The sequence below is a fragment of the Motacilla alba genome, unplaced genomic scaffold, assembly GCF_015832195.1.
Source record: "Motacilla alba alba isolate MOTALB_02 unplaced genomic scaffold, Motacilla_alba_V1.0_pri HiC_scaffold_34, whole genome shotgun sequence".
NCBI lineage: Eukaryota > Metazoa > Chordata > Aves > Passeriformes > Motacillidae > Motacilla > Motacilla alba.
The window spans coordinates 574042-596578 of NW_024037436.1; the positions used below are offsets into that span (position 1 = coordinate 574042).

General features: G+C 50.3%; 2 protein-coding genes across 2 annotated transcripts in view; both read left to right on the top strand.

The window, feature by feature from the left end:
* The window catches only part of LOC119696647 (class I histocompatibility antigen, F10 alpha chain-like), a 30618-nt gene extending 24267 nt beyond the window's left edge, over window positions 1–6351 (top strand). Inside the window, exon 6 of the mRNA XM_038126451.1 lies at window positions 6249–6351. The gene's annotated coding sequence lies outside the window, so the exon portion shown is untranslated. The remainder of the gene's footprint in view (window positions 1–6248) is intronic.
* The window catches only part of LOC119696608 (class I histocompatibility antigen, F10 alpha chain-like), a 36740-nt gene continuing 14957 nt past the window's right edge, over window positions 755–22537 (top strand). Inside the window, exons 1-7 of the mRNA XM_038126398.1 lie at window positions 755–884; window positions 2539–2802; window positions 4447–4719; window positions 5031–5303; window positions 5383–5487; window positions 5586–5621; window positions 5741–5767. Of these exons, the coding sequence (XP_037982326.1) occupies window positions 818–884; window positions 2539–2802; window positions 4447–4719; window positions 5031–5303; window positions 5383–5487; window positions 5586–5621; window positions 5741–5767 (1045 nt within the window). The 5' untranslated portion in view covers window positions 755–817. The remainder of the gene's footprint in view (window positions 885–2538; window positions 2803–4446; window positions 4720–5030; window positions 5304–5382; window positions 5488–5585; window positions 5622–5740; window positions 5768–22537) is intronic.

Here is a 22537-nt window from a genome sequence, read left to right on the forward strand (position 1 = left end):
CCCACCAAACCAGGATGTCAAACAGGATCCTTTTTCGGTGGTCCCAGTTTCTGCTTTTTTTCATGACGATCATGAGGCAGATGAGAGAAACCCCCCCGTCTTACACACGGGGATCCCCCTGCACCCCTGATCCAGCACCAATGCCCCCCTGCAGCCCCTTTCCCGGCCCTCCCCCTCTCAGAGACCCCAGCCCCTGCTTTTCCTTGACCCCGGCACCCAGTGGACCCCCACTCCTGCCTTCCCCAACCCCCACCCACCACCTTCCTCAACACCGGGGACCCGTGCACCCCCTTTCCAGAGCACAGGGACCCCCTATACCCCCTTATCCGGGACTGGAACCCCCTCCTGGACCCCCTTCACGTGTTCTGGGCCCCCCTGCACCCCTCCCCGGCGCTCCCGCCCTTCCCAGGCCCCAGACCCGCCCTTTGCCTTCACCTTTGCACCCCCAGGTCCCCCAAATTTCCGGGTCCCCCCAGTTCTTCACTCCCGGCGCTTTCTAAAGGGGGTCTCTGGGGGTCCCAGGTGGTTCTGAGAGGGCTCCAGGGCGGTCGCAGCGGGGATGCAGAGGGATCCAGAGGGATTCTCTGGAATTCCCCCGTCCCCTCCTCCCCCCGCCCTCCTCGGTCCCTTTGACTTCCGCGTCCCAACCCGGGAGACCGGGATCTGCCCGGCGCCTGGTGACGTCACAGACAGATCGGGCTGCCATTGGCGGGCAGTTAACAGCGGGGCCAATGGCGGGGCCGGAGGTGGTTCTGGGGGCGGGGCCGGGGCAGGGGCGGGGCTAGAGCCGCTGCCGGGGCCGCAGCGGAGCAGCGCCATGGCTCCCGCGCTGGGGCTGGGGCTGCTCCTGGGGCTGCTGGGGGACCTGGGGGGCGCGGCCAAAGGTGAGTGGGAGCCCCGAAACCGGGAACCCTCTGAACTTCCATTTCCGGCCGCCGGGACCCTCCTGAGCTTCTATCACTGGGCACGGGAACCTCCCAAGTCTCCATTCCCGGGCTACTGACTCCTCTCCATCCTTTTCCCCATCGCCGGGACCCCCCTGTGCCCCCTCACCTGGCACCAGGACCCCCCTGAACCCCGATTTATGGGCAGGGAAACCCCCCGAAGCGCCATTCCCTGGCATCAGCATCCACTGAGCCCCCATTCCTGAGCGCCGGGACCCCTTCAGCCCCCTTTCTATGGACATCGGGACCCCCCTGTACTCCCTTCCCAGCTCTGGGGCCCCCCCGTACCCCCTTACCAGCTCCGTCTAAACTGCGTTTTCCGGGCTCCAGAACCCACTTGGACCCCAATTTCTGGGAAGAGAATCGCCTGAACCCCCATTACTGGGCAGGGAAACCCCCCTGAACCCCCATTCTTGGGCATAGAGCCCCCTGTGAATGTTCATTTCCTGGCAGCGGGACCCCCTTGCACCCCCTTATCTAGCCCTGGGACCCACCAGATCTCCCATTCCTGGGCCTCAGGATTCCTTTGAATCCTGAATCATGGCTTAGGAACCCCCTGAACCCCCATTCCTGTGCTCTGGGACCACCCTGCCCCCCCCTTTTCAGGCATCCCTCTTTTCCTAGACCCTTTGGACTTTTTCCTTGACCTTTGGACCCCCAGATCTCCCAACTTTCCGTGTCCTTCTCTTTTTCCGCTCCCGGCACTTCCCAAAACAGGGTTCCAGAGGGTACCAGGGGTCCCAGGAGGGATCCAGATGAACTCCCTGGAATTCCCCCTTTCCCCCGTTCCGTCCCCACCACATTCCCTCGGTCTCTTTCTCTTTCCCGTCTCCCCAGCTGCACCCCTGGGATCCGCCCGCCTCTCCCAGCCCCAGACCCCCCTTCCTGTGACCCAGGGGCCCCCTGGGTCCCCCATCCCACCTCTCCCAATCCCTTCCTTGAACCTTGGGCCTTTTCTGGCTCTCGTGGTTCCACTTCCTGATCCTTGGATGTCCCCAGGGGGGCCAGGAGGGTCCCTGGGTGGTTGTGGAGGTTCCGGGGGGGATTCTGGGCTCTGGGACACCCCTGAATTTCCAGTCCCGGGCACTGGCATCCCCTTGCACCCCCTTATCCAGTGCCAACAACTCCCTGCGCCCCTTTCCCATCCATCCCACTTTCCCTAGTCCCCAGACCCCCCTTTTCCTTGACCCTGAGGCCCCCTGGATCCCCATTCCTGCTTTTCTCAGTCCCCACTCTCCCCTTTCCTCTGCACCAAGGACCCCTGAGCCTCCCATTCCCAGGTCCTCCCACCTTGTGACCCCTTTCCCTGGCACTGGGGACCCCTGGACCCCTTTTCCTGGACACAGGGATCCCCTGGAACCCCCATCCCACTTTCCTAGTCCCTCCCCCCCCCTTCCATAACCCTGGAACCCCCTGAGCCCCCATTCCTGGACCCCAGGACCCCCTGCAGGCCCTTTCCTGTCCATCCCACCTCTCCCAGCCTGCACTCCCTTTCCTTGGCCCCAGCATCCCCAAACCCCTTCCCAGCTCTCCCAGTTCCCCTTTCATTGATCCGTGACCCCCTCAACCCCCCCAAATCTCCGTGTCCCCCCAGTTCTCCACTCCCTGCATTACCTGCAAGTGGCGGTGTCAGAGCCCAGCCCGGGGGTCCCCCAGTTCACGTCCATTGGGTACCTGGATGGGATCCCCTTCACGCGCTACGACAGTGAGCGGGGCCGGGCGGAGCCACTGACACAGTGGATAAAGGATGGAGTTGAGCCGGGATATTGGGAGAGGCAGAGCCAACTCTATGCGAGGAACCAGCACGTGAATGCCAGGAACCTGGGGATACTGCGGGAGCGATACAACCAGAGCGGGGGTGAGTGGGGGCAGCTGTGGGGCTGGGATGGGAACTGCAGGGCTGGGGTGGGAATCCATGGGGCTGGGATGGGATCTATAGGTCTCGGATGTGGATCCATGGGGTTCCACGTGGTTGAAATCGGGATACATTAGGCTGGGTTGGCATATGTTGTGATCCACGGATTGGGATGTGGATCCATGGGGCTGGGATGGGATCTGGGGGTTGGGAGAGGAACCATAGGGCTGGGGTGAGGATCCATGGGGCTGGATGGGATCTGTAGGTCTCAGGTGTGGATTCACAGGGCTTCAAGGACCTGAAAATGGGGATCCATTAGGCTGGGATGGAATATTTTGTGATCCACAGTTTGGGATGGGGATCCATGGGGCTGGAATGGGATCTGTGGGGCTGAGATGGCATCTGTGGGGCTGGAATGGGAACTGTAGGACTGCAATGGGATCTGTGGGTCTCAGATGTGCATTCACAAGGCTCCAAGGGGTTGAAATGGGGATGCATGAGGCTGAGATGGGATAGTTTGTGAGCCATGGGGTTGTGGTATGGATCCGTGGGGCTGGGATGTGAATGTATGAGGCTGGGATGGGATCCGTGGGGCTGGGATGTGAATGTATGAGGCTGGGATGGGATCTGTGGGGCTAGGATAGGAACTGTAGGGCTGAGATGGGGATCCATGGGGTTAGGATGGGATCCATAGGGCTGGGATGAGGATCTGTAGGTCTCAGGTGTGCATTCACAGGGCTCCAAGGGGCTGAACAGGGATCCATTAGGCTGGGATGGGATAACTTGTGATCCATGGTGCTGGGATTGGATCCATGAGGCTGGGAGGGGATCTGTGGGGCTGGGATGGGATCTGTAGGTCTCAGATGTTGATTCACAGGGCTCCAAGGGGCTGAAAATGGGGATCCATTAGGCTGGGGTGGGATAGCTTGTGATCCATAGGTTGGGATGGGGATCCATGGGGCTGGGCTGGGATCCGTGGGGCTGGGATGTGAATGCGTGGGACTGGGATAGGGATCTGTGGGGCAGGAATGGGGTCTGTGGGGCTGGAATGGTATCTGTAGGGCCGGGATGAGGATCCATGGGGCTGGGATGGGGATCCATTAGGTTGGGATGGGAAATTTTGTGGTTCAGGGGTTTGAATATGGATTCATAGGGCTGGGATATGGATCCCTGAGGCTGAGATGGGATCTGTGGGGCTGGAATGGGATCTGTAGGTCTCAGATGTGGATTCACGAGGCTCTAAGGAGCTAAAAATGGGGATCCATAAGGTTGGGATGGGATATTTTGTGATCCGTGGGTTGGGATTTGGATCTATGGGGCTGGGGAGAGGATCTGTGGGGTTCAGATGGGATCTGTAGATCTTGGATAGGGATTCATCAGGCTCCAAGGAGGTAAAAATGGGGATCCATTAGGCTGGGATGGCATAGCTTGTGATCCATGGGTTGGGATGTGGATCCATGGGGCTGGGATGGGATCTGTGGGGTTGGGTTGGGGTCCATGGGGCTGGGATGTGGATCCATGGGGCTACCAGGAGCTGGGATGAGGCTCTGTGGTCTCCCTCAGACTCTGGGGCTCCATAGGGCTGGAATGGGGCTCTGTGGGGCTGGGACACAATTCCATGGGGCTCTGTGGGTACAATCCCCCCAGGTCTCCACACATTGTTGCGAGGTATTGGCTGTGACCTCCTGTCCGACGGGAGCATCCGTGGATCCTACCAGGTCGGCTACGACGGGCGGGATCATATCTCCTTTGACCTGGGATCCGGGAGATTGGTGCCGGCCGACAGCACTGCCGAGATCACCAGGAGACGCTTGGAACAGGAAGAGGTGGCTGAGCATTGGATGAATTACCTGAAGCACGAATGCCCGGAATGGCTCCGGAAATACGTCGGATATGGGCAGAAGGAGCTGGAGCGCAAAGGTGGGAGCAGGATTCCTGTGGGAGTTTGGGATTTGGGAATGGAGGACTCGGGAACACAGTAATTCCTGTGGGAATTCCATGGACAGATTTCACCCCTGTCCCATTCCCATGGAATTTCACAGGCGGATTTCAACTCCATCCCATTCCATTGGGAATTCCATGGGCAGAACGCAACCCAGTTTCATTCCCATGGAATTCCATGGGCAGATCTCACTCTCATCCCATTCCAGTGAGAATTCTATGGATAGAGTTCACCCCAATCCCATTCTTAGGGAATTCCATGCACGAATTCCAGCATTATCCCATTCCAGAGCCCCCTGATGTCCACGTGTCTGGAAGAGAGGAACACGGGGCGCTGATCCTGTCCTGCCACGCGTACGGATTCTACCCCAGCACCATCACAGTCAGCTGGATGAAGGGGGGGGATACCTTGGATCAGGAGACGCAGTGGGGCGGGATCGTTCCCAACAGCGACGGCACCTTCCACACCTGGGCCAGGATCGAGGCGCTGCCGGAGGAGCGGGAGCAGTACCGGTGCAGGGTGGAGCATCCCGGAATGCTGGAGCCCGGGATCTTCGCTTGGGGTGAGGCTGGGAATGTGGGAATTGGGAATTTGGAATTCCCAGATTGGGATTCCCCTCCTCACTGTCCCTCGTTTCCCAGAGCCATCTGGCGGGAATCTCACCGTGGTGGTCGCTGTGTCCGTCATGGCTGCCATCCTCATCGTCGTTGCCCTCATTGGATTCGGTGTCTGGAAGCTCCAATCCGGTAAGACACGGGATGGGGGTCGGGAATGGGCACGGATCCACCCGGCACCATTCTGGGAATCCTGTGCCACCAGCGCTGATCCCCCTTTGTTTCCACAGGGAGGAGGGACAGGAATGGATACAACCCGGCAGCCGGTGAGTTCCAGTGGTGGATCCGGCTCTGGATCCCCCCTGTGCGGATCCCAGAACGGATCCTGGGGTTAATCCCGGTGTGTGATCCGTGCTGGAATCTCATGGACCTTCTCTTTCTGCAGGGAAGGACATGGGAACCACTGGCACAGGTACGGAGCAGGATCAGGCGGGATTCCCGGGGGAGATCAGGGCAGGATGGATGGACTGGGATCAGGGAGGGATTCCAGATCAGAGCAGGGTCCAGAGTGGGACCAGGTGGAATTGTGGAGTGGGATCAGGGCTGGATTCTGGAGCAGGATCAGGAGGGATGGCTGGAGTAGGATTGGTGTGGGAGGGATGGAGTGGGATCAGGGCTGGATTCCAGACAAGATTCAGGTGGGATGGAATGGAGCAGGATCAGGTTGGGATTCCAGAGAAGGATTGGGGTGGGATGGATGGAGCAGGGTTGGGGCAGAATGGATGGAGTGGGATCAGGTGGGATGCATGGATGGAGCAGGGTTTTAGCAGGATTGGGGTGGGATCAGGGGGGATTCCGGAGCAGCTCCTGCTCTCCGTGGATTCCAGCCAAGTCCATCATGTGGAATGGGGACAGGGACAGGGTGACGCCGTGATCCTCTCTCATCCCGGCAGGAATCACTGCCTGAGCAATCCACAGAGCTGGATCCAGCCCCTTCCCTCTTCCCAGGAAAGCTGAGAGCTGCCAGCAGAGCTCATCCCGCTGCTTCCACTCATGCCCCAGCTCTTGCTAACGGATCAGTTTCCCGTTTTCCAATGTTTTAAAGGCAAGAAGCACAAATATTCACCATGCTTCACTTCTGGTGTGAAATTATCCTGCTTGGGGCAATAAATCCGGGTTCCCTCCTCCCTTGGTCTCTGGCAGTTCATCTCTGGGAGCCAGGAATGGGAATGGGGTCACTGGGACAGGGAAGGGGACACTGGGAGCAGGGATGGGGACACCAGGAATGGGATGGGGACACCAGGACTGGGATGGGAACACCAGGACTGTGTGGGGGACACCAGGAAGAGGATGGGGACTTGCCAGCCATGCCTGGCTCCATCCCCTGGGATTCATTTCCTGTTCTGTGTCCCATGTCCGAGGTGTCCCCAGGATGGTTTGGCTGCATTGGGTTCCTGGAGGGGCAGTGGGATGGGGGAAGGGTCAGGCCAGGCTTCATTGTCCCCAGTGATCCTTGGGTGTCCCAAAATCAGGGCTCAGGATCTCGGAGAGGTTCCCTGGCCACGGCCACGTCCATGACACGAGCACGAGATGGCCGTGAGATGAGAGTGACCATGAGTGACACAACCCTGAGATGACCATGGCCATGGGATGACCATGACTGTGACCGTGACCATGACACAACCACAACCCTGACCATCAGATGATTTGGACCAAGAGATGACCATGGGTTGGCCATGGCACAGCCATGGCCTTGAGGTGACCCTGACGCGATCGTGGCCATGAGGTGACAATGACATGATCATGAGATGACCATTACAGTGAGATGACCATGAGCATCAGATGATGGTGATCAGGAAATGACCATGACCATGAGATGAGCATGAGATGACTGTGATCATGAGATAACCACAACCATGACCCAACCAGAGCCGAGAGATGGCCATGACAAGATTGTGGCAAATGAGTCTGTCATGGTTTGACCCTGGCCCAATGCCAGTGCCCCCATGAAAACCCATCTTCCCTGGTGTCTGCTGTGAGATGCGATCAGAGACAGAGCAAAGCAGGCCTCCACTTGCAAACAAAAGGAAAAAAAAACTTTATTATTACACAATTACAATAAAATTAACACACAGAGCAGAATGGAAACCTTTCAAACATTTCTCCTCCCCCCACTCAATTCTTACAGAATATCACAAAACCTTAGATCTTAATCCAGTCCATCACCCTTCAGATAATCAACTCAGTCCATCTCCACCCTTCCGACGATCACTTCTCATTTCATCAAGGAGAGAAGGAGCCCTCCTTGTGCCACCACAGGTAAATCCCCGTCACTCAGCAACTACACGTCGTGACTTCTTCCTTCCATGTTCAGTGCTCTCACCACTGCACATGGACCAGAGCTGCTTTTAGGGTTTCCCCTTTCAAGGTTGCCTTGCCCAGTTCCAGAAGAGAACGACAGTCTCTCACCTTTTCGGGACACCAGTCCCCCCCAATATTTCACCCCCTGGGGCCGAGGGGTCTCACCAACACTTCATCACCTGTCGTCTCCGCTCACATCACTCCTTTGGCGCAGCCTCCCCCTAAAATGCAGTCTCTGTATTACAGGAATTAAACAGGAAAGGTTCTATCCATGGCTAATGCAAGAAAAGTCCAACCAAAAGCCACTCCATCATCTCCTCCACCTAGGATTTTCTCAACTTCTCTCAGTCCTTCTTCACTTGCACAGCTCTCATCACACTTGCACATTTCCTCTTATCCGTTTCTCTCCTCCTTCGACTCCCAGAGGATCAGCATTTGCCAGGTTTCCACCGTCCCACAGAAGGGTTAAAATCACAGTCTCTGCTCATCTCGAACTCCCACACTAGCTCTGCACTCTTCCTTTGTCGGCCCCCCCTTCTCTTCCTCGGCCAGGCCAGTGCTTATCAAGTTTCAAGATAGCACTGGCACCTCTCTCCTTCTCTCTCTCTCCTCAGAAAGGGGGGCTGCCCGCTGCCTCTCTGAGTTCTTCCATCTCTGTGGGGAACTCACTCTTGACCGAACCATCGCCTCCCGTCCTCTGCCCAAGGCTCCGGCCTACCTCCCTCGGCCACATGGCTTTCCCCTCCCCCGCCCAGCCCGAAGCCGAGCAGGGGAGGTCTGAACTCTCCTCCGACCGGAACCAAGAAGAAAGTTCCCCTGGGAGTTCTTCGCTTTTAACCCCTGTGTTCTCAGAGGCGGATCCATATCCTCAATGGTCAAACCAGGTGCCAATATCCACATCTGGGCACCTATTGGTTTGACCACTACCACCTCCTAAAAACCCACTTCCTCTCAAACCACGACAAAAGGGCATTTTGGGATGGGCAATCCCTTCAAAGGAGCTCGAAGTTTTGGGGATCCCCAAACCCCTGGGATGGGAGGGGGAACCCGCCTTTAAAAGGGGCTTGGAGTGGTGGGGACCCAAAAACTCTTTTAAGATGAGAAAACCCCTTAAGAAATCCATTAAAAACATTTAAAACCCTTTAAACACCCTTTAAAACCCTTAAAAAACCTTAAAAAACAAAGAGGGCTTGTGAGGGGGCAGCCTCCCCTAAGCCCTTATTAAAGGGGTCACGGTTCACTCCTTAAAGGGGCTTGGGGAGGTGAGGACCCCAAAATCCTACTGGGGGGTCTTGACTTCCCTTAAAAGGGGTTTTTCTTGGTGGAGACCCTTTTAAGAGGGGTAAGACCCCCCAAAAAAGGGGCTGGGGATGGTGGGGACCCCCAAACTCCCTTCAAGTGGACGAGATCCCTTCAAAGGGCACTGCCCTGTCAGTCCCCACCCTGTCAAGCTGTCACGATCCATCCTTACGAACGGAGATCGTGATGGTTCGTGAATTGATCTCAGGGTACAAAACACCAACACGTCAAGGGGTTTGCAGTAACAATCAAAACCAGTGTACTTTATTGAATAATCACGGTAAATGTGTTGGAGGGGATTGGGGAAAAGAGAGAGAGAAAGCCTATGGAAAGAAAAGGGTTGAGAGAAAGGGAGGTAATAGCTACCAAATGTAGAAGCGACGAAGTTCTTCAAGGTCCAGTCGAGGTCCAGTCGAGGAGTCGCTTTCACGCTGGGGAGATCTCATTTAAGCTAGCTAGCTTGGGGGTTTTTATTAGAATTTTTCTATTGAGAATTGTGAAGGAGGGGAGAGGGGTAACACAACAGTCATCTGGTCAGCAGTGGGTGAGAGCCATTGTTTCCCTGGTTCAGTGGTCACTACCTGCAGGCAAACATCTCAGTTTGATCAGCTGTTCTCCCCCACACACACTGCATCCCCCTCCCCCAGGTTACAGGTTTCAGTTCTTGAGGAGAAAAGGAGTCTTTTCCATATCGGGGTCTCATGTCTCAGCCTTGGAGGGAGTGGCTTCTCCCATCTCAGTCCGTCTGTCACGGTGGTTGTACAGTAGATGAAGGGTCTTCTGTGGAGACCACCAAAAGGTCATTCCAGAAAAGAGTCCAGCCAGGTTAGGAGGTGGAGAAATCCCGAGGCCATTGTTGCAAAGCGATGCAGGCGAAGGAGGGCGAAGTGCCCTTTCTCCTTTCACTGGGTTCAGTGTACCATGAGGTGGACAAACACACCTGTGAACAAGAACTCAAGTTCCAGTCCTGGGGCCCTGGCAAGCCCCCACCAAACCAGGATGTTGAACAGGATGCCCAGTGGTCTGAGGATCATGAGGCAGATGAAAGTATTTTCTGACAGAGTCTCACAGGACCCGGTGACTCACGATTTGTTCATCAGCGGGTTTCTGGAGAGTCTCCTTTTTCAGGGCTCATACGTAGGTAGCATACCTCGGAAAACAGAGACAGTGTGACAGAAGGGGGGGAAGAGAGAAAGAGAAAAGGAGGAAAATGGAAAAATAGAGAGTGAGTGAAAAAGAGGGGAAACAATTGTACAAACATAATTAATATTAATTCAAACAATATTGTTTCTTAAATGATCAAAATAAATCATAAACAATTAAAAGCAAAAGCAAGGAACAGAATCATAAACAAATATCAATTTAAAAATAATCTTTTAAAGTGATTTTTCAAAATAATTCACTAAAAATCAGAAGTGATTCTCACAAAATCATAAAAGGAAAACTAATGATTGTTCCAAAACACATGTTCTACTTTATACCCATTTTGTGTCACTAGCCTTAGGAATGTCTACAGTATAGAAAGCATGAGCCAAGTTGTGAGCATTGATTATAGCTGTCAGCCTAGTTAGCTGTTTCATCATTCTCCAATTCATTACAAATAAGATTATAGATAGAACAAAACCAATCAGAACAAGAATGAGAAGAACAACAATGGGATGACACATAGTGTTCAAAACACTTGTGGCAGTTGGTGACCACCCATAAAGAGTATCCCACCACCTGTGTTCGGCATCTTTCTTTACTCTTTCCAGGACACGGTGTATTTGTCTCACATTGTGATGAACGGTCACCAAGGTTTTCTGTCCGCTTTTCTTGATCTTTTCCAAAATCTCAATCAGGTCCTGGTGGAGCGACAGTTGTCTTACCAATGTGAGGTTCATCTCAATGGGAGTGGGCTCTAATTTGTGGATCAGCATATAGTTGGATTGTAAAAGGCAGTGAGACGTAACCTGTGGAGGATTTTGTGGACAGTTGGCTAGCTGAGAAAGGTCACGTAGACACAATACGGTTGATTAAGCAAGAAAGGGACAAGTATAGGAGTCAGCAGTCAGTATAAAGCAAGGGCACTGTGCCCTTGGTGCAACAACAGGATAAGGAGGAAGATCTCTGGTTAGAAATATGAAGAAACACAGAAAAGCTGTAACGGTATAATCACAAGAATGTAAAAGTAGGTGTAGCTGGCTGATAAGTGACTGACCAATAATGAGCTTGCTTTTTGCAATATCTATTAATCTCATTAACACCAATATAAATATGTGTGGCTATCACTAAAGTTTGGGATTTGCTGATCACTTATGTTAAGTGCCGCTTTTCTCCCGCCGACCTCAACAAATTGGTGACCCCGACGTGATAGCTGTAATGTGATACCATGGTGGATCCGTGTAGAAGTTTGGGTCCTACCGCAGCTGGGACAGCGAATAAGCACTGCTGGAAAAGCGAAAGGTGCCGCGCCCTGGGTGACCTCAACGGAGAGCCCTGCCCATACGTGCTGCCGTGTCCTTGTGGGGCTGCAACAGCGCTGATGTTTTAAAATGGAAATGGAAAGGCAAGCAGCATATGATTTTTTTTACTTGCTTTATAAAAAAGTGCCAGGTTAAGGGCATAGATTTGCAGAAAGAGCTTCATGGGTTGTTAGCTTATGGGTATGCACTAGGAGTTTTTCAAAATCCTCATACAGTGCATGAATTAACGAGTGGCGTAAGCTTGGGGACAAGCTGTGAGAGGCAGCTATAGATGAGGATAAAACTTCAAAAAAGCTGGGAAAGCTCTGGCGAGTCGTGCACAATGAGTTATTACAACATCAGGCAGATCAGAAAGCTGCTTGGCAAGCTACTGTAGCTCAAGATAAGAATAAGAGTTATGGGGACTTGTCAGATTGTCCGTTACCCCCTGCCACATCTACAGTCATTTTTCCACCAACATTGGCTCCTTCTTCAAGCAGCAGCCCTCCCCCTATTGGGAGCACTGTCCGCACTGCCTGCACCATGGCCAGACTATCCCCCTCCTCCTCCTCATAATGAGCCGATCCCTGGGGCAGAAAGTGACCTAGCGGGGGCCATTGCACGAGAGCGAAGGGAGGCGTGGGCGGCGGTAGCAAAAGAGATCTTGGATACGGGGGACAGTGAGGTTATAGCAGCAGCTAGGGATGTTGCTTGTCCGGTGGTATTTGCACCTCTGGCAGGGGGCGGATATCAAGCAACAATTACGGCCCTGGATTGGAAGCTACTGTCACAATTACGGTCCACAGTTAGTCAGTTTGGGGTGACTAGTGAGCCTGCAAAGCAAATGCTTGACTATATTTGGGGGACTCAGGTGTTACTGCCGGCTGATTGCAGAGGAATAGCAAAGCTTATCTTCACTCAACATCAGCAGCTCCTGTTTAATGCACACTGGCAAGCACTCTGCCAGGAATGTGTCACAACAGCACAGCAGCCAGGCGACCTGCTACACGGAATAACCCTAGAGGAGCTAATGGGTTTAGGGCCTTTTCTTCGCACGGAAGCGCAAGCGTTCATTGGTCCCGAAAATGTCGAGAGGCTGTGCTCCTGGTACGGCTGGCCATAGACAAGATAAAAGAACGAGGTGGGGTTCCCTCTTATATGGGAATAAAGCAAGGAAGGGATGAATCATTTGGATCTTTTATAGATAAGGCAGCCACTGCCATGCATTGGGCAGGAGCTCCTAATTTTATGAAAGCTACTTTGTTGAAAGGATGTGCACTCCAGAATAGTAAGCAGGCTACGAGGAATGTAATAAATACCCTAGGAGATAACTGGTCCATAGAAGAAGCATTAGAACGATTGGCAAATATGCCCGTAGGAAATCAGGCGATGTTAGTAGAAGCTATTAAGGACTTAGGAGTAGGATTACAGAAACAGGCAGTAGCCTCTCAGAGTCAGGTGTTAGCTGCTCTTGCACCCCTACAAGCAGCGGCAACAAATGCTCCGCAGGCTCTATCTACTGGCCGATTTAAATGTTACTGGTCAGATACCCACAACACTGCTGTCAACACCTCAGCCCAGCTCCACTACAACCAGCCACCGCCAGGAGCCTTGGGCTGGACGTGGCAGCCTCAGTAGCAGTAACACTGATGACCACCCAACCGGAAAAGGTGCCGACTGGAATAAAGGGACCAATCATCATTGATGGACAACCTATGGGAGCTTTGTTGCTGGGACGATCATGGGCCACCATGATGGGAATATTTGTTTTAACTGGGGTAATAGACGCTGATTGTACAGGGGAAATTTGTGTCATGGTGCATACTCCTTTTCCACCAATACAAATCGAGAAAGGACAAAGGATAGCCCAATTGGTTCCATTGGAGCAGATGACTAAAACGTTGCCCCCTCGTCAATCACAACTGAGGGGAGAACGAGGCTTCGGTTCCACTGGGGGACTTACTTTATTAACAATGAATTTGAATGATCGGCCAAAGCGCACTGTAATAATAGAGTATCAGGGTGGGAGACAAACCTTGGAAGGTTTATTAGATACTGGTGCAGACTCCAGCATTATTAGTCCAGATTGCTGGCCCCATAACTGGCCATTACAGCCGACCACAGTGACAGTTCCCGGGGTTGGGGGCCTAATGCTTGCAAGAAAGTCACCTATGTTATCTGTAACTATAAATGGAAAGACTTTTGTCATGGTTTGGCGCTGGCCCAATGCCAGTGCCCCCATGAAAACCTATCTTCCCTGGTGTCTGCTGTGAGATGTGATCAGAGACAGAGCAAAGCAGGCCTCCACTTGTGAATAAAGGGGGAAAAAAACTTTAATATTATATAACTACAATAAAATGAACACACAAAGCAAAAAATGGAAACCTCTCAAACATTTCTCCTCCTCCCACTCAATTTCCCACAGCATGAAACAAAACCTTAGATCTTTATCCAGTCCATCACCCTTCAAATAATCAACTCAGTCCATCTCCACCCTTCCGACAATCACCTCTCATTTCATCAAGGAGAGACGAGCCCCTCTTGCACCACAGGCAAATTCCCCTGGAAACACAGCCGAGTCCAGCTGTGTTTCCCCGTCACTCAGCATCACCTTCGTGACTTCTTCCTTCCATGTTCAGTGCTCTCACCACTGCACATGGACCAGAGTTGCTTTTAGGGTTTCCCTTTTCAAGGATGCTTTGTCCAGTTCCAGGAGAAAACGACAGTCTCTCACCTTTTTGGCACACTAGTCCCCCCCAATATTTCACCCCCTGGGGCCGAGGGGTCTCGAGAGCACCATCACTTCATCACCTGTCGTCTCCGCTCACATCACTCCTTTGGCACCAAGCCTCCGCCTCCGCCTAAAATGCAGTCTCTGTATTACAGGAAAGGTTCTGTCCATGGCCATACAAGAAAAGTCCAGCCAAAAGCCACTCCATCATCTCCTCCACCTAGGATTTTTCTCAACTTCTCTCAGTCGTTCTTCAATCTTCACAGCTTTCATCACACTTGCGTATTTCCTCTTACTTTATTTCCGTCTCTCTTCTCCTTCAGCTCCCGGAGGATCAGCATTTGCAAGGTTTCCATCATCCCATAGAAGGGTTAAAATCACAGTCTCTACCCGTCCCGAACTCCCACGCTGGCTCTGCCGGGCACTCTTCTCGCCGCCCCCCCTTCTCCTTCTCGGCCAGGCCAGTGCTATCGAATTCCAAGGTAGCACTGGCACCTCTCTCTCTCTCTCTCCCTCCTGAGAAAGGGGGGCTGCCCGATGCCTCTCCGAGTTCTTCCACCCTTCCATCTCTGTGGGGAACTCACTCTTATCCAAGCCATTGCCTCCCATCTCTGCCCAAGGCTCCGGCCTACCTCCCTCCGGCCTCGTGGCTTCACCTCCCCCGCCCAGCCCGAAGCTGGGCAGGGGAGGTCTGACCTCTCCATCCACCGGAACCAAGGGAGAGCATTCTCCTGGGAGTTCCTTGCTTTTAACCCCTGTGTTCTCAGAAGCGTATCCATATCCTCAATGGCCAAACCAGGTGCCAGTATTCACATCGGAGCACCTATTGGTTTGACCACCACCACCTCCCAAAAACTCACTTCCTCTCAAACCACCACAACTATACAGAGTGTTTTCTCAGTTGTACCTTTGCCCCCTACTGTGCAGTGCCTTATTGGTCGGGACATTTTGGCTCAAATGGGAGTAGTGCTGACAAATGAGCACCCTTTGGACTAGTGGCCATTGTGTGGACTTTCCCAATCCCGCTGACCTGGACCACGGGTGTTCCAGTGTGGGTTAAGCAATGGCCATTAAAAAGGGAAAGTCTGGAACAAGCACATATACTAGTACAAGAACAATATAAGCAGGGTCATTTATAGTTGTCACCAAGCCCATGGAATACCCCTCTTTTTGTCATTAAAAAGAAATCGGGAAAGTATCGCTTGTTACATGATTTAAGGGCTGTGAATGAACAAATGGAACCTAAGGGAGGCTTACAACCAGGTTTACCTAACCCAGTTATGCTGCCAAAGGACTGGCCACTGTTGATTGTGGATCTTAAGGACTGCTTTTTTACTATTCCTCTTCACCCTAGAGATACCCGAAGGTTTGCTTTTACTTTACCGGCTTTAAATAGGGAAGAGCCAGACAAGAGGTTTGAATGGGTTACTCTTCCACAGGGCATGCGCAACAGTCCCACCTTGTGTCAACTGTATGTGGGCAATGCTTTACAACCTTTGCGGCAAGCAGGGTCCAAAACCATCATTTATCATTCTATGGATGATATTTTATTTGCTCAGCCGCAACCTTTTACAGGTCAACAAATTCAAAAAATACATGATGCTCTGAAACTACATGGGTTGGTTGTAACTCCTGAAAAAATTCAGTTATCTGCACCCTGGAAGTATTTAGGATGGACACTTACCGGTCAGGTTGTTACCCCCCAGAAACTGCATTTAAATGTTAAAATACATACATTGCATGATGCCCAATGGTTACTTGGCAATCTGCAATGGCTGCGCCCTATTGTGGGCATCTGAATGAGTTATTGGATGAACTTCGACCTTTACTAAAAGGAACTGATCTGGCACAGCCTGTCCATATAAGCTCTGAGCAGGTTAAGGCACTTCAACAGATAATGGACTGTGTGACACAGGAAAGTGTCCGGAGACGAGATCTTAACCTCCCTATACAGCTGACAGTCTGGTGTGGAACTAAATATTTACTGGGTGCACTTACTCAGCAAGACAGAAAAACGGGGGAGGTGTGAGCCTTGGAATGGATACCTCCTCCACTTCAACAGCATAAGATCCTTCTTTAAAAAATCAAAATTTTGGCTGATTTGCTCAAGAAGGGTCATGAACGGGCGCTACAGATTACGGGAAAGGAGCCTGAGCAAATACGGATACCAATGAAGAAAGATACATTGACCTGGTACCTGATAAACAGTATGGAATTACAAGAGGCACTGTTGGGACCCGGAAGCGTGATCGCCACTGATGATATTCCCAATATACCGTTGAGCTGGATAGGGCAGTGGGGTTGGATGCAATGCCCAAAAAGGTCACAGAAACCCCTCTTGGATGCCATCACAGCCTACACGGATGCAGGACGAAAATCCAGAACTGCTGCAGTGACTTGGCAGGAAAAGGGACAATGGCACCATGGGATTCTCCAGGCCTCCGAATTGGATACTTTACAAACGATGGAGTTATTGGCTTTTGTTTGGGCCATGATGCATTTTTCTGGATCTCTCAATATAGTGACAGATTCTTTGTACGTTGCAGGAGTATGTGAGCGAATAGAAGATGCTTCTATCAAAGAGGTTCAAAACAGGAGGTTACATGAGCTGTTTCTACAGTTACAGAGGGCAATTAGGTTGAGGAAATGTCCTTTCTCTGTTATCCATATCAGAAGTCTCAGGCATCTTAGTAGCTGCTTTGCAGTAATGGGAGTGCCACGGTGCATCAAGACAGATAATGGGCCTGCTTACTGCAGCAAAAGAATAAAACAGTTCATGCAGATGTGAGGGATAGAACACGTGACAGGCATCCCTAATTCCCTGACAGGACAGGCGTTCGTAGAAAGAGCTAATGGTACCTTGAAAAGATATCCAGGTAAATACACAGATATTAGAGAGCCGCAAGAAAGAATGTTAAGTGCGGGGTTTCACCCCCGGATTGGGATGACCCCAAAAGATGGAAAAGTCCCTCCTCCAACCCGTGCCTTCGAAGAAAGACTCAGTAGTCTTCTGTTGTCTGTTCTCAAGGTTGTTTATTGTTGGTTATCTACAAGATTCTTCTCCCTGAACTGCTGTGGCCCGTTCAGCAGCTCAGACAATGGGACTCTGCCCTCCCAGGAGGCTGGTGCCATCTTTCATATCATATATTACGTACTACATGTTTATACTTTTTCTCCAATACCTATCATCTATATTGAATGGTGACTTTCTACTCCAAACCAATCTGTGAGTGCCAACATCACCAAAGACATGGAGGCTAGGAAGGAGAAAGAAAGAGGACAGGGCACACCCAAGTCCCTCCATCTTAGATCTCCTGACCCCCATGTACAAAACTTGGACCCCTGCGTACAAGGCTTAAAACCCCCCTGTACAGCACTCAGAAATCCTACCCTTTACTTCGTGACTACTTCTACTACAATAGCTAAACTTTTGTGACTTCTTGTTCTTCCTGCAAAGTTGGTAAACTGTTCCATGGGTCAGATTCAAAGCCACAGGGGTCTCTGGCTGCATGCCAGGGTCTCAGATGCTTTTGACCTGGGCCTGGAACGTCCGAGAATGTCTGTGGGACATTCTGAGTTCCGACAGTTAAGGTGCCTATTTGTTTTGAATCATTTGTGTGTTTTTGGGGAAAGCCAAGTCCCTGCCATAATTCGTCATTATGTACAAGAGAAAGATAGTGTGAGGCAGGAGGTGTGGGTAAAATACAGGGATCCTAAGACAGGACAATGGCAAGGTCCTGCTAAGGTATTATATTGTGGCCGCAGATATCTTTGTGTTTCTACCCCTACAGGATCCTTGTGGGTACCTGCTAAATGGACCCGAGCAGGTGTGTTAGAAAATTTTGGTCCCCAGGGTCCATAGTGGCAGCATCCTTTTTGACTCCAGGAGTATCGGCAGCAGGTGCCCATGCCATTTTAAATAAGCTAGGATGCTGGCTTGCTAAACAAACCAATGCCACCTCTTTGTCACTTTCTAGCCTTTTGCTTGATGTTGATTCTATTTGACATGCAACACTTCAAAACAGGGCTGCAATTGACTTCCTTTTACTTGCACAAGGCCATGGCTGTGAAGAATTCGAGGGCATGTGTTGCATGAACCTCTCTGATCATTCACAGTCCATCCACTCCCAGCTCTCTGAGTTGCAAAGGCTAACTGGAAACTTACAGGTAGAATCAGGCCTCGGCATTGATGGGTGGCTCAAATCTTTAGGCCTGGGATCGTGGTTACACACTATTGTTAAGGTTAGCATTATTGTGGGCATTATAGCTTTGTTAGTAGTGGTAATTTTGCCTTGTTTTTGCATATGCTTACAGAACATGGTGCAGAGGATGATATCTGCTGCATTTAATCAGACCATGCTTGTTCAACAGAAAAATGGGGGGGGGAAGTGTGGAGCATTTTGTGGACAGTTGGCTAGCTGAGAAAGGTCACGTAGACATAATACCGTTGGTTAAGCAAGAAGGGGACAAGTATAGGAGTCAGCAGTCAGTATAAAGCAAGGGCACTGTGCCCTTGGTGCAACAACAGGATAAGGGGGAATATCTCTGGTTAGAAATATGAAGAAACACAGGAAAGCTGTAACAGTATAATCACAAGAATGCAAAAGTAGGTGAAGCTGGCTGATAAGTAACTAACCAATGATGAGCTTGCTTTTTGCAATATGTATTAGTCTCATAACACCAATATAAATATGTGTGGTGATCAATAAAGTTTGGGATTTGCTGATCACTCATTCTAAGTGCCGCTTTTCTCCCGCTGACCTCAACAGTTACCAGAGCTACATAGGAAAAATCACATCCTGCAATCTTAGTTAAGTTACAAGCACAAAAATTTGAATAATTTCTGGTATCTACTAGCACATCTTCTACAAATACAATGTCACAAGCAGTTATAAAGCATGCACACCCGTTACCTATGTATATTAAAACTTTTTTAAAAGTCTCGTTAGGATGAATTTCAAAATGACAGATGTTTTGCTCTGTGTCCAAACAAATATCCTGAGCTGTTATTGCATTGCTTTCACAGATGAACCCTTGTTGTTCTCGGATAATCCAGGATCCCAAATTGACAGTTTGCCATTTGTTAACAACACGGCGTGCCCATTCCCTGTGCTCAGAAGGATAGAGAACAGCTCTGCTGTGGTTCAGTCCTAATGCAATAATAGGGAATATAAAATGCACTGAAGCATTGCATACAAAAGCTGTGGCTGTGTTTGAAATGGGGCCATAGGTAAAATTCACCAGGTTCCACCAGGATTGGAATTCTCTTTCAAAGCCAGTGGCACTGTCCCAAATTATTTTCCGAATTTTCAGTAGGAAAGGTGCCGTCTTCTTCTTCTCTTATAATTGAGGCAGAAACTGACTGCATCCATAATTGTGCCTGGATACAACTGAGAGCTAAAGAGACATTGTTCTGTGTAGCACTCAGTGCATCAATCACCATTTTGTGGTCTTTTATATTTACCTTTTCCTAATTCGGCAAAATGTTTGACAGCAGCCCCGGATGTGTTCCCAGAGCCAATAAGGATGACTGCAGTGGTTGCTGTATCTTAGTCAAATCTTTGGTTGTGGCAGCCAATTTATTTAAGTACAAAAATTCACATGTTATGTGTAATATCATCAACTGGTGTTAACCATAAAGGAAAGGGAAAACATTATTTTTGTCGTCCAGCGCCAGTGTCATCATGGTTTATCAGGTCTTCATGTTGTCCCTCGGAATTCTTCTGTAACGACAAACTCTGCCACAAAGAGGCAGGAAAAGTTAGAATGATGGAATTGTCAGGGAGGTTTTTAACACCAGTGGTACTTCCCCTACAGCAGGGGGGGGGTCCAGCAAAACAGGTTGGCCAGGATACTGTGCTGGATTCTTTGAATCATCTGGTTCCTGTAGTGAAGGAATTATGCTTGGAGCTGTCGGGCAAAAAGCAGTGATTTTGGGACACCCATTAACCCCCCATCTATAATAAGAGGTGTGAGAAATCCATTTAACCCCTTCACCTTTTGCCCAATCCTGCACATCTTGGACAGTAAAGTGAGAAACATTATCAGATTGGATTTCCTGTGGCTTTAGGAAAATTCCAAACCATCCCTACAATGCTTTAACAGTATTATCTCGGGTAGCTCTTTTAAAAGCATCGGCCTGGAGCAACACAAATATAAACACAGCATAGGACTCGGTGTAAATACAGACAAGGAAATAATTTTGTCCCTCATGCTGGAAAGTGCTCCAAACAGTTAACAGTTTTTTAACTTGTGCACTGCTTTCTTCCTCTCTGTTAGCAGAAGTGGGGGAGAAAGGAGGGGTTGCTTTAATCCCAGAGGCAAGTTTGTCTTGGCTGCTGCCCAAGCTCTCAGTTTTGTGTATTGTTAAGTTTTTATCCACTTCTATAAGAGTCAAGCTAACCACAGACAACTCCTTTTCCCAGGTAGAGAATCTTTTCTCAGCATCTTTGAAACCACGGGAATAGAAACAAACAGGTTTTGTCAGACCCTCAGAACGCCACTGCCAAATGTGTACTGACAGTTGTGAGGAGGCAAATTCCCACTCCACCTGCTAGGGATCTGGAGGATGGAGAGGGTCCAGGGCTTGGTGAGTTCTTGCTTCTACAGGAGACATAGCTGCTATGGTTTTTTGAGGGAAAATTGCTATAGGTTCACATGTTCCTGGAAGCCCTTGCATTAAAGAGGTCATAATTTCAGGCTTTACAGGTGATTGCGTTGGTAACTCAAAACTAGGAATTAATTTATTTTCACAAATCATTTGTGAAAAGGCAGCCAGCTTTGTGAATGTTTTCCAGGAGTTGGGGGCACCAGCTATGGTTAAAAGGTCTCCCCTTTCCAAGGGGTTAAGCCCCCCTGCCCAGTGAGCTGCACACAGAGTTAGGGGCCATGGGATGTGTCTGTCCCCCGTTGTTAAGAACCTCCCATGTCCCCAGCACCCACCGGCTTCTTGTTCTGACAAATGAATTTGTCCTCCCCTGGTGAGAGACACTTGACATATGTATTCTGTTCGGATTTCTGGGGGAGAAGCCCGTGCTGCTTTGCAAGTTTTGTTAATTCAGTAGCAGTGTACGGGGTTTCCCTGCTGGTTATGTGCGGGTCAAGACCCTCATCATTAATACAGTTGCATTCTGTTTTAATTAGAGGTCCCGTACGAGAACAGCAGTGTTCCCCACAATTTTTCATCAGAGCTAATTCTTTTTGAGGGTAATTTTGATTAATGTGAGGAGTTTCCTTCTCCTCTGCCTCTTTTGAGGAATCAGCACTATGTGAATTTTTAACATGTTCCTCTCTCAAGGCAGCTCGTAGTAAATGATTTTCATTTCTTTCTTCATCTATTTTTTTTTTTTTGCAAAACCTGACAAGATTTTGGAGGGAGTCTATTATTGCATTTTCCTCACTTCTCGCTGTGAGGCAGGCTCCCAAGACTGAGCAGAGGATAGTCTTATTTTTGCCCAGTTTTAGCCTATTTCCATGTTGCAGAGAGCATATTTTATGAATAACATTTTCTAAATGAGACCAATTGCAGTTTGCCCATTCTTCTCCTTCTGGAGAAGGTGCGGCATTGTATTTACCAAGCAGAGCATAAAATTCAGCTTTACCTTTTACACTGAGGTTCTCAGTCATTTTGTGAAGGGACCAAAACTACGACAGGGAGGTACAACTTAGTTACACAACCACTCAGCCTTTGCTGTGTTCCCCCTCACTTCCCTGGGTAGCTGAAGGGACAGAACCTGCCAGGAGGCCCTGCTTAGTTTCTTCAAGGTGTCCCTTCCTTCCCGGACAGTCCAGATACACACAAGCACAAGAACAAATGCAGTTTTTTGTGAGAGGATCAAAACTACTGCAGGGAAATTAAACACACGGCCTCTGCCGTGTTTCCCCCTCACTTCCCCGAGTAGGCGAAAGAGATAATCTGTTTGGGAGGCTCTGTTTACTTTCCTCAAGGTGCTCCTTCTCTCCCAAACAGTCCAAATACATACAAATACAACAAAAACAGTTTCCCCCTTTTGCACTGAGAGATCTTTTGTGAAATCCCAGAGACAGAGTCCTAAATGGAGTCTGCCAACCAGGATCCTGCCGACTACGCCAGTTTATGTCCTGATCCACCCTCACGGACAGGATTGTGCTGGTTCGTTATCTGATCTCAGGGTTCAAAACACCAACACGGCAAGGGGGTTTGCAGTAACAATCAAAATCAGTGTACTTTATTGAATGATCACAGCAAAATGCATTGGAGGGGATTGGGGAAGAGTGAGAGAGAGAGAAAGAAAGAAAGAAAACCTGCAGGAAAGGAAAGAAAAAGGGAATAGGTAGAGCTACCAAAACACAGAGGCGACGGAGTTCCAGGCGAGGTCCAGTCGAGGTCCAGTTGAGGAGTCGTTTCCGAGTTTTAGGGAGATCTTGC